The sequence below is a fragment of the Dendrobates tinctorius genome, unplaced genomic scaffold (assembly GCF_039654945.1).
Source record: "Dendrobates tinctorius isolate UK_male_01 unplaced genomic scaffold, ASM3965494v1 ptg000044l, whole genome shotgun sequence".
NCBI lineage: Eukaryota > Metazoa > Chordata > Amphibia > Anura > Dendrobatidae > Dendrobates > Dendrobates tinctorius.
This window is the reverse complement of record NW_027361712.1, coordinates 32,100,771-32,115,231: the sequence shown is the minus strand read 5'-3', so window position 1 is coordinate 32,115,231 and position 14,461 is coordinate 32,100,771. Positions and strand designations below refer to the sequence as shown.

At 43.9% G+C, this 14,461-nt stretch overlaps 1 protein-coding gene across 2 annotated transcripts in view; it reads left to right on the top strand.

Annotated features, from left to right (window-relative positions):
- Positions 1 to 14,461, top strand: part of LOC141089169 (Fc receptor-like protein 3) — a 150,940-nt gene that overhangs the window by 95,438 nt on the left and 41,041 nt on the right. For both annotated transcript variants that reach the window (XM_073575492.1, XM_073575493.1), the window contains 4 exons: positions 3,221 to 3,487; positions 11,623 to 11,913; positions 12,878 to 12,982; positions 13,895 to 13,922. In XM_073575492.1, coding sequence (XP_073431593.1) covers positions 3,221 to 3,487; positions 11,623 to 11,913; positions 12,878 to 12,982; positions 13,895 to 13,922 — 691 coding nt within the window. The remainder of the gene's footprint in view (positions 1 to 3,220; positions 3,488 to 11,622; positions 11,914 to 12,877; positions 12,983 to 13,894; positions 13,923 to 14,461) is intronic.

Genomic DNA, 14,461 nt, shown 5'->3' with positions numbered 1-14,461 from the left:
ACCTCTTCCTGGGACTTGACCTATTTCACCTTTTGCATCAGCTGAATGTCCAACATCAACATATGCCACTTTCTAAAACTCCCTAACTGTGCTGCCTCCCCCCCCCATGGCCGGGGTCACCACCTAGCGCACGACACCGTGCGAGTGCCGTTGCCCTGGACAGGTGGGTAGGCCGACTCTTGGGCGCGGGCACTGGCACAGGGTCCCTCATAGTGCAATCAAGTGTCTCTGACAGTGGTGGTGCACACCCGCCGTCAGACACACTGCCGTACTATGAGGGGCCCAGTGCCAGTACCGACGCCCACGAGTGGGCCCCCCTTGCTTGGGCAGGGCCCCAGCATTTGCAATCTTCACCTCTCCCTGCTCCTCCACTGTGTAGTCTGGGCTGTCAAATCCATACTGTGCCTGACACCGTTTGAGCCTGCCTCCTGATGTATAGACATATATTTATTTTGAATGTGTACGCTATCCATACATGTTATCCGGGGATACGGTACCCTTTCTAACCTTTGTGCAATCACGTGCAATCCATACTGGGCCTAACACCGTCTGAGCCTGCCTCCTGATGTATAGACATATATTTTGAATGTGTACGCTATCCATACATGTTATCTGGGGATACGGTACCCTTTCTAACCTTTGTGCAATCACGTGCAATCCATACTGGGCCTAACACCGTCTGAGCCTGCCTCCTGATGTATAGACATATATTTTGAATGTGTACGCTATCCATACATGTTATCCGGGGATACGGTACCCTTTCTAACCTTTGTGCAATCACGTGCAATCCATACTGGGCCTAACACCATCTGAGCCTGCCTCCTGATGTATAGACATATATTTTGAATGTGTACGCTATCCATACATGTTATCCGGGGATACGGTACCCTTTCTAACCTTTGTGCAATCACGTGCAATCCATACTGGGCCTAACACCATCTGAGCCTGCCTCCTGATGTATAGACATATATTTTGAATGTGTACGCTATCCATACATGTTATCTGGGGATACGGTACCCTTTCTCACCTTTGTGCAATCACGTGTAATCCATACTGGGCGTGAGAACGGCTGGCGAGCTGTTAAGCAAGCTACAGCACCTGTGGTTTGCACACGTAAGTTTTTCATTTTTTCAGGAATGACGGTTAGGCCTAATTCCGGAACTGCGGTTGACCTGCACTTACTGGGAAATCATTGTTCGCGGGTAATAATTGTAATCAGTGATCCCCATCACTAACGTTGTTCAGCGGGTTATCTGCACCTGTAAGCGACAAACGCTGGCCTTTTCAGTGTAGCGCACATGCAGCCACGGACATGTAAGGGCATGACACACCAGTTATTGGCCAATCTCATGTGCCAGAGCCTCACGTGTCCCTCTAGTAAGCCGGACTCGGACCGCGGGGCATGACGGAGTCTCGTTTCTTTAACGGAATTAAGCTTGCAATGTGTGCATCTGTTCTGTAGCTGGCATGTTTGAGGTTTCCCAGGTGGAGTCGAATTTAACCATAGGCTCCACTCCTGGTGGTGCCCTTCTGGACATTCCTTTAAGGTTCAGCTTTGCAACCATACTGCCCATGTAAAACAAACACTTTGCCTTCATGAACGCTGTTTGGAGGGTCATGACTCGTGGGAATAACGCCGCCCAATCAGTTAACCTGCTAGAGAGATCGTTCGTTGCTCCCAAGCATGACATCACACTCCCAGGAGGAAGGTAATGCCACTGTGGCGACCGTACTCCTGGGGGCGACACAAGTGCACTGATGCTCAGCCACTGCTCGATGAATCTGCTGGTACATTGACCCAGACCACTACATTCCCCTCGCACGCTACACGGCCTGAATCTGACCCTGATGAAACTCAGGTTACCCTTCCCATATACAGTTCCATCTTACATGGTGACAAAGAGGAAGCTGCAGATGAAAGTGCAGGTTCGGCCCACCCGCCATCAGACACACCACCGTACTATCAGGGGCCCTGTGCCAGTGCCGTCGCCAACAAGTGGGCCCCCCCTGCTTGCTCAGGATCACAGCACTTGCAAAGTTGAAATACTGTGCAGTGAGATGGAAGATGGGGACGACGAGGAGTCCAGACAAGTACAGGGATTCCCTAGCGAGGAGACTTATTTGATTGTTTTCAATGTTGGGACAGCAATTTTTGGGGAGCACTATACTCTGGAGAATGATAGATGGGGCCCACCATACACTGGAACATTCCAAAGGTGGACATCAGACACTGGAGCAGCATTTACAGGGCCCATTATACACTAGAGCATTAGAAATGGGGCCCATTATGTTTGGAGCATTATTTGGGCCCATAAGACAGTGGAGCTTCATCCATGGGGACCAACATATACTGTAGCATTATGTGGAGCTCATCATATACTGTTTCAAACATTATATGGGACCAATGATTCTGTATGGAGAAATAGATGGGCCTCGTCATGAGATGTAAAAAGTGAAGTATTTTTCATTGTACTATACCGCTATTTCTCTGCCGTATCGGAGCATGATGAGTTGTGGTATGTGTTAAAGGGGGGCTCTTTCGCCCAGGGCACATGAAAACCTGGAGCCAGCCCTAGCCCCCCACAACTTTAGCCAAATAACCCCCATTTTTCAGTGCGTAACTTGTATTATGAAGTTAATTAAGGTTGACAAGCTTAAGTAAGAAGAATTGATGCTTTTGGCATTCAAATGGGCACTGTAGGTGTGTTTCCTGTCCTCTCACTGCCGACTTTTATTCCCCATTGACTTACATTGGGTTTCGTGTTTCGGGACGACCCCGACTTTTCCCTATAATCGGCCGATCTTGCTCGACCCGACTTTTGGAAAAGTCGGGTTTCACGAAACGAAACTCGACCCTAAAAAAACAAAAGTCGCTCAACTCTAGTTATCAGTTGTCCTGAGCCTGTCAGCACACAGTGTGGCTCCTGATATACTGCACACTTTTGGGCTGTTGGCAGACCATGTCCCGCCATATACCTTTATAAGATGTCATACCCTGGCGTTATTTTTCCTAGAAGCTGTACTTTTAAGAGAATATATCTTTAGAATGCAAAACATCTGAGAGAAAATGTCGTAATCTCTGTTCATACCGAGTCGAAAAGATAAAACCTCTGCATGACTGTATATGAAATCTGAGGCACACGGCGGAGCAGTAGGACATCATAGAAGTCCATGCATAGGGCCTTATAAATAATAATTGGAATGTATTATATTATTTCAGATCCACTGGTTAGTCCTATTCTTAAGAAGGCTCCAGATCAGCAAATTTATATAGTAGGAGAAAACCTTGATTTAACATGCCAAGGGTTTGTAGGTGCAAGTCACAGGATATACCAAGATGGCCAGCTACTGCAGAATCACTCCTCCCATCTAATTCCAAGCTTACAGCTAAACAACAATGGAAACTATACCTGCACATACAAATTTAATAACAAGGGACGCCAGCTGGAGTCACCCAGAAGCCAAAGTGTTAATGTTTATGTAATTGGTGAGTTTCTCAAAATCAGTTTTATGAATTATGATCGCTCATAATATTAATGTTTTCTTTTCTCACACACCTTAGCTTGCGCACAAAGTTTTTTTTCATGAAAGGTTGAGTCTGGCAACAATTGCTGCAGACTTTGTTCTCTTAACGCATGTATGTAGTGAGTGTGATTGTCTTTCACAATGACTTGCATCTGGTTCTTTATACATGCAGCGTGTTTGTTGTATCTGTGTATTATGTGTGTCGGTCATAGCTTTGGATCGTCTGAATGAATCCTACTGTAACAAGCCCTGGAAGTGGTGGTAAGTATTCATAGAAGTGTAACTGACTTGTTTAAGATGTGGTTTTTGCAGTGATAATTGTGTGCATACAGTGTTTGTGTTTGCCTGCTGCATATGTTTAGTGATTGTCCTGCACTTCTGTAACATGTGAATTGTGCTTAGGTGCGCTGTGCTTTTGTGATGGGTCTGATGTGTGCATTGTGCTTGTGCGACGTGGCTAATGTGTCCACTATGCTTGTGTGATGTTGTGGCGCCCCTGAGGCTCAGTCGCCACAGAGGTACTGCACCTTCTCCTAAGGTGTAGTGCCCCATCAACTAGGTAAGTTGGGAACTCCTTTCCACACTCCAACACCTGCGCCCACACACAGGATAGTTCAGCAATGGATCAGATTGCGGCTCCATGCTTAGAGGATAGCAGAGCACCTTTCGTGGTTCCTTGCTTCGTAACACGAGATGTGCTGGGAGGTGGGTGGAGTTAGATATAAAAGAGTGGGAAAGTTTAGAATTACAGTTCAGTCAGAGTTCAGTCTGGGAGAGCAGTCTGACAGAAGGTCAGTCTGAGGGGAGCTCAAGGCGGAGGAAGATAGTCAGGAGAGGCTGAAGACTAGTCTTAGTGGAACGAGCTCCCTAGGAGAGGAGAGAGGAAGGAGTGCTGCAGCTGCCTCAGTGATGTGAGCCAGCTGGCACGGGAAAGGAACAGAAGGAGAAAGACGTAGAACTGCAACCTAAGCTTCCATAAGAGAGAGAAGGAACAGCGCGGAACGAAGGAGTAGGAGAACAGAGAGGAGTTGTGGGTCGGAAGAGGAACCCTGCCTATAGGTTCTCAGCACAAGGCCGGGGCCCGGTCCCCGAGGTTGTATGGACACTTATGGCTCTGCAGCAGACACCGGTGGAGTAGATGGCTGTAAATGCATTACTCCCATCCAAGACTTGGGGCACAACAGCATCTGTATAGAGAGCCGGGACTCAGGAGAAAGGGAGTCCCCGAAGTAGGCTACAGCTGTCTGCCGTACAAGGAAGAGTTGTTAGGAACATCTGACAGGAGGAACTTCAGAGTACCACGGTACTGGAGCTCTTCACACCAAAGGCGCAATAGAGGAGTCGTTCAGGACAGGTACATGTTGGCGGAGTGTTGGAGAGGAGAAGCCTGACTTGCCCGGGAGGTTGATTGAGTCTCTGCCCCGGAGGACACGGCGCGGAGGGAGGCACCAGTGTGTACCACGAACTGTGAGTAAAGCTTTGGAACTACAGGCCCTGGTGTCTTCCAGTCATTGTGCGCCAACACCGTCAGCACCGCTACATCTAGGTATCATCCTTTACACTACCTGCGCCTACACACTGCCCTGGGGTTACAGCTTCACCTGTGGGGAGCTACACCATCTATGCTGCAACACACCATCAGCCCCAGAGGATATGCACGCAGCGTTGGCTTAACATCTTGCTTGCCAAACACCACAGGTGGCGTCACGAACTATTTCATCACATAAACTATATCACAAACCACCATTGATTTGGGTGCCCAGGGCCACGGACCGGGTCACTGCTGCTGTGACACATCCCACTGACACCGACCCGGTACCGAGTACCCCACAGCCCTGGGTGGGGGCGACCCAATGTGTTTTATGTGTACGCTCTGTTAGTGTGATGTGTCTGATATGTGCTCTGTGCTTGTGTGACATGTATGATTTGTGTGCTTTATTTGTGTGATGTGTTTGATATGTGTCTTGTGCTTGTATGTCATGGTTAATGTGTCCACTATGCTTGTGTGATGAGTCAAGTGAGTGTGCTTTAGTTGACTGTTGTGTTTTATGCTTGTATGATATCCAGGTACGGACTGAGACTGAAATTCAGCCCTGGCATTTGCAATCACACAGGTCTATGTTGTCCCCGTCCCCAAGCACCTGATGGGATATATTACTAATATTACCCTGGATGGAGGAAAGCAAGATTTACTACAAGACCAATATTTCTAATGATATCCGTGGCCTGGTGGAGTAAGTGACGGAGTCAGTGACTTTGTGCTCATAACTATTAACAGTATGGGTGTCTTGAGAACACTGATTCAATTAACAACGTAGCAGACAAGGCGGCCCATGACCAGACAAGCCCTTCTGACATTTGCCAGAATTGCCAGATGGCCAGTGCAGCCCTGGCGCTATCCATGTGTCTGATGTGTGTCCTTTGCTCATGTGACATGTCTGATGTGTGCACTGTGCTTGTGCAATATATATGAGGTGTGCTCTGTGCTTGTGTAAATTTTACTTTGTACTTATATGACGTGTACACAATGCTATTATTTTGAACACTACTGTAGTTTGGACTCTTATGTTCACGGTGATAGCAAATATGTGTATATTTTAATTTTTTTTAATATCTTTATTTTTAACTAGCTGAAGAGCCCGGCGTTGGGGGAAGGAGGTGATTCGAACTTGCATTAATTTTTTTTTACTTTTTATTGCATTTATTAGATCCCTAGTTAAATACTGGCTGTCATAGCAACTGATTGTCACAAGGACAGCAGTGTACGCATAGCATGACGCCCCCCTATGCTGGTGCGCTATTAATACAGATGTCAGAAATTGATAGTTACATTTAACAGGTTAACAGTCGCAAGCAGAGTTCCTCCTGTAGTTGTTAGAAGCGTGTATGTTAGACCAACTGTACAGTTATATATAGAACTTCACTTCCCTATAAAAATCACATTATCAGTGTACCTGTTACTGGTTCAGCATTTTTGCAAATAACTTTTAATCCATATGTAAGGTACTTCAGTGCATCTATGGCATGGCCAGGAGCTGGGTGCCCTGTTTTGCCCCTCAATTCGTCTCTTTGGGACTGCCCTACCTTATGAACGCTACCCCAATTGTGTGCGAATGCGCATTGACACTGGTTGTGCAGGCCACATTCGCACACAATGGCTGGGCATGTTCTTCCACCTGGCTCTGCAGATGCCGCTCACTACACTTTATAGTATACGAGCTGAAGAGCCCGGCGTTGCTTGGGCATAGTAACCAACTGTGGTTAGTTATAACAAATTATAATGATTATATTGCACATAAAAACCGTGCATCTAATCCTCTCCTGTGTGATACTGACTGCAGAGCCGTGTATCTAATCCTATTCTGTGTGATACTGACTGCTGAGCCATGTATCTAATCCTATCCTGTGTGATACTGTCTGCTGAGCCGTGTATCTAATCCTATCCAGTGTGATACTGTCTGCTGAGCCGTGTATCTAATCCTATCCTGTGATACTGCCTGCTGAGCTGTGTATCTAATCCTGTCCTGTGTGATACTGACTGCTGAGCCGTGTATCTAATCCTATTCTGTGTGATACTGTCTGCTGAGCCGTGTATCTAATACTATTCTGTGTGATACTGTGTGCTGAGCTGCGAATCTAATCCTATCCTGTGTGATACTGCCTGCTGAGCCGTGTATCTAATCCTATCCTGTGTGATACTGCCTGCTGAGCCATGTGTATAATCCTCTCCTGTGTGATACTGACTGCTGAGCCGTGTATCTAATCCTATTCTGTGTGATACTGTCTGCTGAGCCGTGTATCTAATACTATTCTGTGTGATACTGTGTGCTGAGCTGCGAATCTATTCCTATCCTGTGTGATACTGCCTGCTGAGCCATGTGTATAATCCTCTCCTGTGTGATACTGACTGCTGAGCCGTGTATCTAATCCTATCCTGTGTGATACTGACTGATGAGCCGTGTATCTAATCCTATCCTGTGTGATACTGACTGCTGAGCCGTGTATCTAATCCTATCCTGTGTGATACTGGCTGCTGAGCCGTGTATCTAATCCTCTCCTGTGTGATACTGCCTGCTGAGCCGTGTATCTAATCCTATCCTGTGTGATACTGCCTGCTGAGCCATGTATCTAATCCTATCCTGTGTGATACTGACTGCTGAGCTGTGTATCTAATCCTATCCTGTGTGATACTGACTGCTGAGCCATGTATCTAATCCTATTCTGTGTGATACTGTCTGCTGAGCCGTGTATCTAATACTCTTCTGTGTGATACTGTGTGCTGAGCTGCGAATCTAATCCTATCCTGTGTGATACTGCCTGCTGAGCCGTGTATCTAATCCTATCCTGTGTGATACTGCCTGCTGAGCCATGTGTATAATCCTCTCCTGTGTGATACTGACTGCTGAGCCGTGTATCTAATCCTATTCTGTGTGATACTGTCTGCTGAGCCGTGTATCTAATACTATTCTGTGTGATACTGTGTGCTGAGCTGCAAATCTAATCCTATCCTGTGTGATACTGCCTGCTGAGCCATGTGTATAATCCTATCCTGTGTGATACTGACTGCGGAGCCGTGTATCTAATCCTATCCTGTGTGATGCTGACTGCTGAGCTGTGTATCTATTCCTATCCTGTGTGATACTGCCTGCTGAGCCATGTGTATAATCCTCTCCTGTGTGATACTGACTGCTGAGCCGTGTATCTAATCCTATCCTGTGTGATACTGACTGCTGAGCCGTGTATCTAATCCTCTCCTGTGTGATACTGACTGCTGAGCCATGTATCTAATCCTATCCTGTGTGATACTGACTGCTGAGCCATGTATCTAATCCTATCCTGTGTGATACTGACTGCTGAGCTGTGTATCTAATCCTATCCTGTGTGATACTGACTGCTGAGCTGTGTATCTAATTCTGTCCTGTGTGATACTGACTGCTGAGCCGTGTATCTAATCCTATCCTGTGTGATACTGGGCTCCCCCTGCAGTCTGTGTCAGAGGGTGGTCTGTGCTGGCACGGTAATAAACTGTGTTATTTCCAGCTTTACAGAAGGACGATAACACCATAGAAATGATAAGAATAATAGGCCTCAGTTACCACAACTGTCTACAAAGAAAACTGTTGCTGATAGCAACCAATCACAGCTCATTTTTCATCTTTTAAACAGCTCTGGGACAGCGTGGCGAGTTTTGAGTGGCGACTTTTGTGTTTCGACTTTTATGTGGCGAGGTTGGTGTATGTGTGGTGAAATGTGTGCTGAGGGTGGTATATGTGTTGAAGCACGTGGTAGTGTGTGGCGCATTCTGTGTGTGTGTTCATATCCCCGTGTGTGGTGAGTATCCCATGTCAGGGCCCCACCTTAGCTACTGTATGGTATATACTCTTTGGCGCCATCGCTCTCATTCTTTCAGTCCCCCTTGTTCACATCTGGCAGCTGTTAATTTGCCTCCAACACTTTTCCTTTCACTTTTTCCCCATTATGTAGATAGGGGCAAAATTGTTTGGTGAATTGGAACACGCGGGGTTAAAATTTCGCCTCACAACATAGCCTGTGACGCTCTCGGGGTCCAGACGTGTGACTGTGCAAAATTTTGTGGCTGTAGCTGCGACGGTGCAGATGCCAATCCCAGACATACACACATACATACATACATACACACACACACACATTGAGCTTTATATATTAGATGAACTATATGAGCAGAGAGAGCCAAGGAAGGAAAACGCTCCCAGCCATTGTGTGCAATCACGGCCTGCACAGTCATTATCAGTACACATGTGCACACACGCAGGGCAACGTTTGCATTAGGAGCGAGCACTATCCATCACTCTCAACCTAAGGCAGTCCCAAAGATGCAAAGTGAAGGGACAAAATGGTGCACCCAGCTTATAGCCACGCCATGCATACACCAAAGACCCCCTATTTGCTTATGGATTCAAATTAATTTTAACAAGCACTCTTTCACTGTCATGAATGTGCCACACTCTGCTGGGAACTGTGGTTATACGAAAATATGCCTAGGGGCAAATATGGATCAACTCTGGCTATTGTGGTAGCTGGTTAAAATCTGAAGATCGTACAGCCAATTCTCCTAGGTTTCACAACTGCCTAAGTTCTGACCTAGTTTGTGAATTCAAAAAGATATCCGGCACCACATCACTCAGCCAAGTAGGGGTAGCAATCGGCAAGGATATTCCAAGTCAATTACAAGTTTGATCATATCTGCAGGAAGTAATTAAGAATGAAAAGTACGTCCTCACAATCCTATGAATGGGACACTTCCCTTAGTACCAAATGTGGATCACAATGACCAAAGAAATGTATACTACAGCTAGTTTGTATGGAGAGGCTAGAAATTGTCAGTATAGCTATTAACCAGTGACAATAGATTCACGGAAGACTAGAGAACTAATTTACTGTTACTGTTATTGTGAACAGTTAAACAAGTTGAAGATGAAATGATCTCTAAATGGCCTAAAGTTAAAGAGGACACATTCTCATTGTATTTTAGCCAATATATATATTCACATTTTACATTTTAAAAATTGCAAAAAGGAAAATGGGCCAATGCAAAAGTTTGGTCACCCTACATGGTGAGCACCTAGCAGCACCCCCTTTTTAATGTATCACACCTTGCTATTGCTTTTTGTAGCCAGTCAAGAGTGTTTTAATTCTTATTTGAGGGATTTTTATCCATTTTTCCTTGAAAACCTTGAAAAATTCTTCCAGGTCTGTGAGATTCCTGGGTTGGCTTGCATGCACTTTTATTTAGAAGCCTAGCCACAGATTTTCAATGATGTGCAGACCAGGGGTCTGTGAGGGCCATTGCGAATTTGGATGCAGTTTATTGACGTGTGTTTAGGATCATTAGCCATTTGTAGAAGTCATCCTCTTTTCATCTTCAGCTTTTTTTTACAGAAGGTGTTACGTTTGCATCAAGTATCTGTGAAATTTTATTGAATCCATTCTTCCCTCTACCCGTGAAATGTTCCCCGTGCCATTGGCTGCAACACAGCCCCAAAGCATGATTCTTCCACCCCCATGCTTAATGATTAAAGAGATGTTCTTGTCCTGAAATTCTGTGCCCCTTTCTCTCCACACATACCTTGATCATTGTAGCCAAAGAATTATGTTTTTACATCATCAGTCCACATGAATGTTTCCAAAATGCATCAGGCTTGTATAAACATTCTTTTGCATACTTCTGATGCTGATTTTTATCGTGAGGACACAGGAGAGGTTTTCTTCTGATGACTCTTCCATGAAGGCCATATTTGTGCAGAAATCTTTGAATAGTAGAACAATGTACCACAACTCCAGAGTCTGCTAAATACTTCTGAAGGTCTTTTGCAGTGAAGCGGTGGTTCTGATTTGCCTCACTAGCAGTCCTACCAGCAGCTCTCACTGAAATTTTGCTTGGTCATCCAGACTTTATCTTGACCTCAACTGTTCCTGTTAACTGCCATTTCTTAATTACATTTCGTACTGAGGAAAGGGCATTTTGAAAATGCTTTGCTGTCTTCTTACAACCTTTTCCTGCTTTGTGGTCCTCCGCAATTTTCATAGTGCTAGACAACTGCCTAGAAGAACCCATGGCTGCTGTTTTTTGGCACAAGGTTAGAGGAAGCTGAGTTTTTATAAAGCTGGTAAATTTGCATCACCTGGCCTTTCCTAAAGATGATAGTGAACAAACCATAACCCTAACAGGTGAATTAAGGTCTGAAACACAAATCTCCATGGGTGCCCAAACTTTTGCATGGGACCATTTTCCTTTCTGTTATTTTTAAAATGTAAAAGGCGAAAAAACATATAGATTTTTTTGCCTAAAATACAAAAGAAATGTGTCGTTATACCTTTTATAGATCACTTCATCTTCAACTGACTTAACTGTCAACAATAGCAGTAATTTTGACCAAGGGTGCTCAAACTTTTACATGCCACTGTAGATACCTGGAGATGTAATTTAGTTAGTAATAAAGTGAAGAAATATACTGTGGCATTTATTTGACGTCTTTAACATAGCTTTCTTAGAATTGTTTTATAATGGTCTTGTAGAATTACAAGATATTAAGAACTTGCCGTGTTTTTTCCATTTAGATCCATTGCCAGCTCCAAAACTAACATTGGGAGGCCCCATAGAAAAATTAGAGGATGGGTTCAAGGTTACATTAAACTGTTCAGCACCGAATAATGATCTGCTCAGAACTTTTTACTATTTCAACACTGCAGAAAAAAATGATGTGACCAACGTAACGGCTTTCTCCGGCTCTCTTGAGTTGGAACTAGGGCCTATCATTCAACTTTCCTACAACTGTGAATATGAAGAGGAACTGAGAGGTAGAAAAATTAGGTCTGGAAGAAGTGAAATACTTTCTGAAAAGCTCACAGGTGTGTTAACTACTAGTTGTCCTCTCTTGGTTATATGGATGGGGTGACTACTTTTAGGGCAGTAGGAAACAATCATTACTGTTCTAATAAGTCCACTCATATTGCCTGTTATTCATGGTCTTTTCTCATAAAAATAGCATTTTCCCCTTCTTTCTGTAGGTGTATTAAGTAAATTTAATGTTAATAAAAACCTCCCAGCACTATAACACAGAATCTTGATTTGGTAGTGAAGGGCCCTTTAAAATAGATGCCAAACCTATATACTCAATGGCCACTTAAAGAGCCCAAATATGTAAAATGTACATTGTAGTTGTGACCTAATTTAACTTGAAAAGTGAAACTTCCATTGAATATAATGCTGCCGATTCATGCGGCCCATGGCAGCAGTGTCGGACTGGGGTGCCAAGGGCCCACCAGTAACAGTGACTTTGGGGGCCCACTTTTCACTTGTATGCAAATGTTACACTCCCCTCGTTCACAAATTTACCTATATCTCTGTATAATAATAAACTGGGTAGTTTGGTTAATGAATGATGAGATGCTGCTTTTTTCTGTACAGAGTGAATCAAGTGAATTATGCCAAGTACTGCCGTTACAGTAAGGTTGGGGGCCCACCGGGGGATTCCTCTATTCCACTGTAGGACAGTCCGAGCCTGCATGGCAGTGTTATTGAAGGGCTGGCTTGAGTACGATGCACCAAATTCATTAACAGGTACACCCCTAAAAGAATTAGGTGCTTTTCTTAATTGGCATGTGCCGCTGCCAAAAATGTCCTCCATGTACATTTCTGGAGTAAGTTATGCCACTAGAGTAGTATAACTTTTCATGAATTTGATGGCAGGGACTATTGTACTTCATTGTGTTGAGTTACTAAATTATGGGTCTCGTGTCGAAAACTAGTGAAACAATGCTTTTAGTCTACCTTAGCTTTTATATTATATATTACCTGTATTGTGTATTTTAGAAGCCTCACTAATGTCTCCCCCAGTGATTGCTGGAATTATCGGAGTCATATCTCTTCTTCTTTGCTTCATTCTGGCACTCTGGTTCTATAAGAAAAGTAAAAAATGTAAGTATATTAAGGATACCAAAGATATTCTATACTTTTGTCGTAAAAGCAAAAAATATATTTATTTGAGGGAATGTGTTTGTCCATTTAGAAGGTTCTACCACCATCTTGGACAGTTATAACAAATCCACATGATATCTCAAGAACGGCCCTGGTGTACACTGCCTGGAATAGAGAGATGGACATTCATGAGTGGCTCCAAGGACTTGTATGACCACGTTGAAAATTTTAGAGAAATCCCGCATTAACCATTGAAGAGAGCCAAACATGATAGCAGTGCCCCATGGGCACCATTCTCATAATAGATGTAGGATCCAGCAGAGGTATCTGCATCTATCGAACAAATGACAGAACATGCGGTTATACCATAAATGTCCAAGATGGGACAACCCCTTTCATAGAGTAGACCCAATCTTCATTCATCTAGAAGATGTTGCCTAATTTTATATTAAAAACATACAACACGGGTATATATGGCATATTAAGTTTAGTGGAAGAATATCTGGAAGAATCTGGAAGAATATGTTCAAAGAATGTTTGTTTGTTTGTTTTTTTGAGGTTCAAGAGAAATTTTAGAAATCCATGGGATTTTCTAAATGCAATTTTAGGTTCTGTTGCAATTTTTTACGCGGTTTGTAAAAAAGCATCCCATATTCTTTTCTACAGTGAAAAGTAAATCATGGATGGGTTTTATGTGGATTCTGGAGCATAAAACTCCAATTTTCCCTGCCAAAATCTGAGTGAAAAAATGCATTTGATCATAACTTATTAGTAAATTTATATAGATACAAGATTCATAGAACATGTGAGAGCAGTAACCATGTCTGCAAGACCTTTACAAATACCATTTTATAAAAATGACATATTTACATGCTGTAAAAGTAATTATAATGTTCTTTTTTTTTTTTGTAGATGGCAGATATAACCGCTTTCGTTTCAGGTAGGAGAGTCACTATTAAGAAAGGTTCAGCTTAGGAGCCTGGCATTGCTGGTGGATCTCTGTGGTCCGGAATTGTAATAGTGATATAGAGTAGATGTATGAGCCTTTCATTAAATCTAAAGCCTCATTCAGACATGTGTATTCATGTACGCAGTAAAACAGTCCAAGATTCATCAGTGTTTTGGATCCGAGCTCCATCAGTGTTTGGTCCAAGTTTCACCGGTGTTTTGGATCCGAGCTCCATCAATGTTTGGTCCAAGTTTCATCAGTGTTTTGGATCCGAGCTCCATCAGTGTTTGGTCCAAGTTTCACCGGTGTTTTGGATCCGAGCTCCATCAATGTTTCGTCCAAGTTTCATCAGTGTTTTGGATCTGAGCTCCATCAATGTTTCGTCCAAGTTTCATCAGTGTTTTGGATCTGAGCTCCATCAGTGTTTGGTCCAAGTTTCATCAGTGTTTTGGATCTGAGCTCCATCAGTGTTTGGTCCAAGTTTCATCAGTGCTTTGGATCTGAGCTCCATCAGTGTTTGGTCCAAGTTT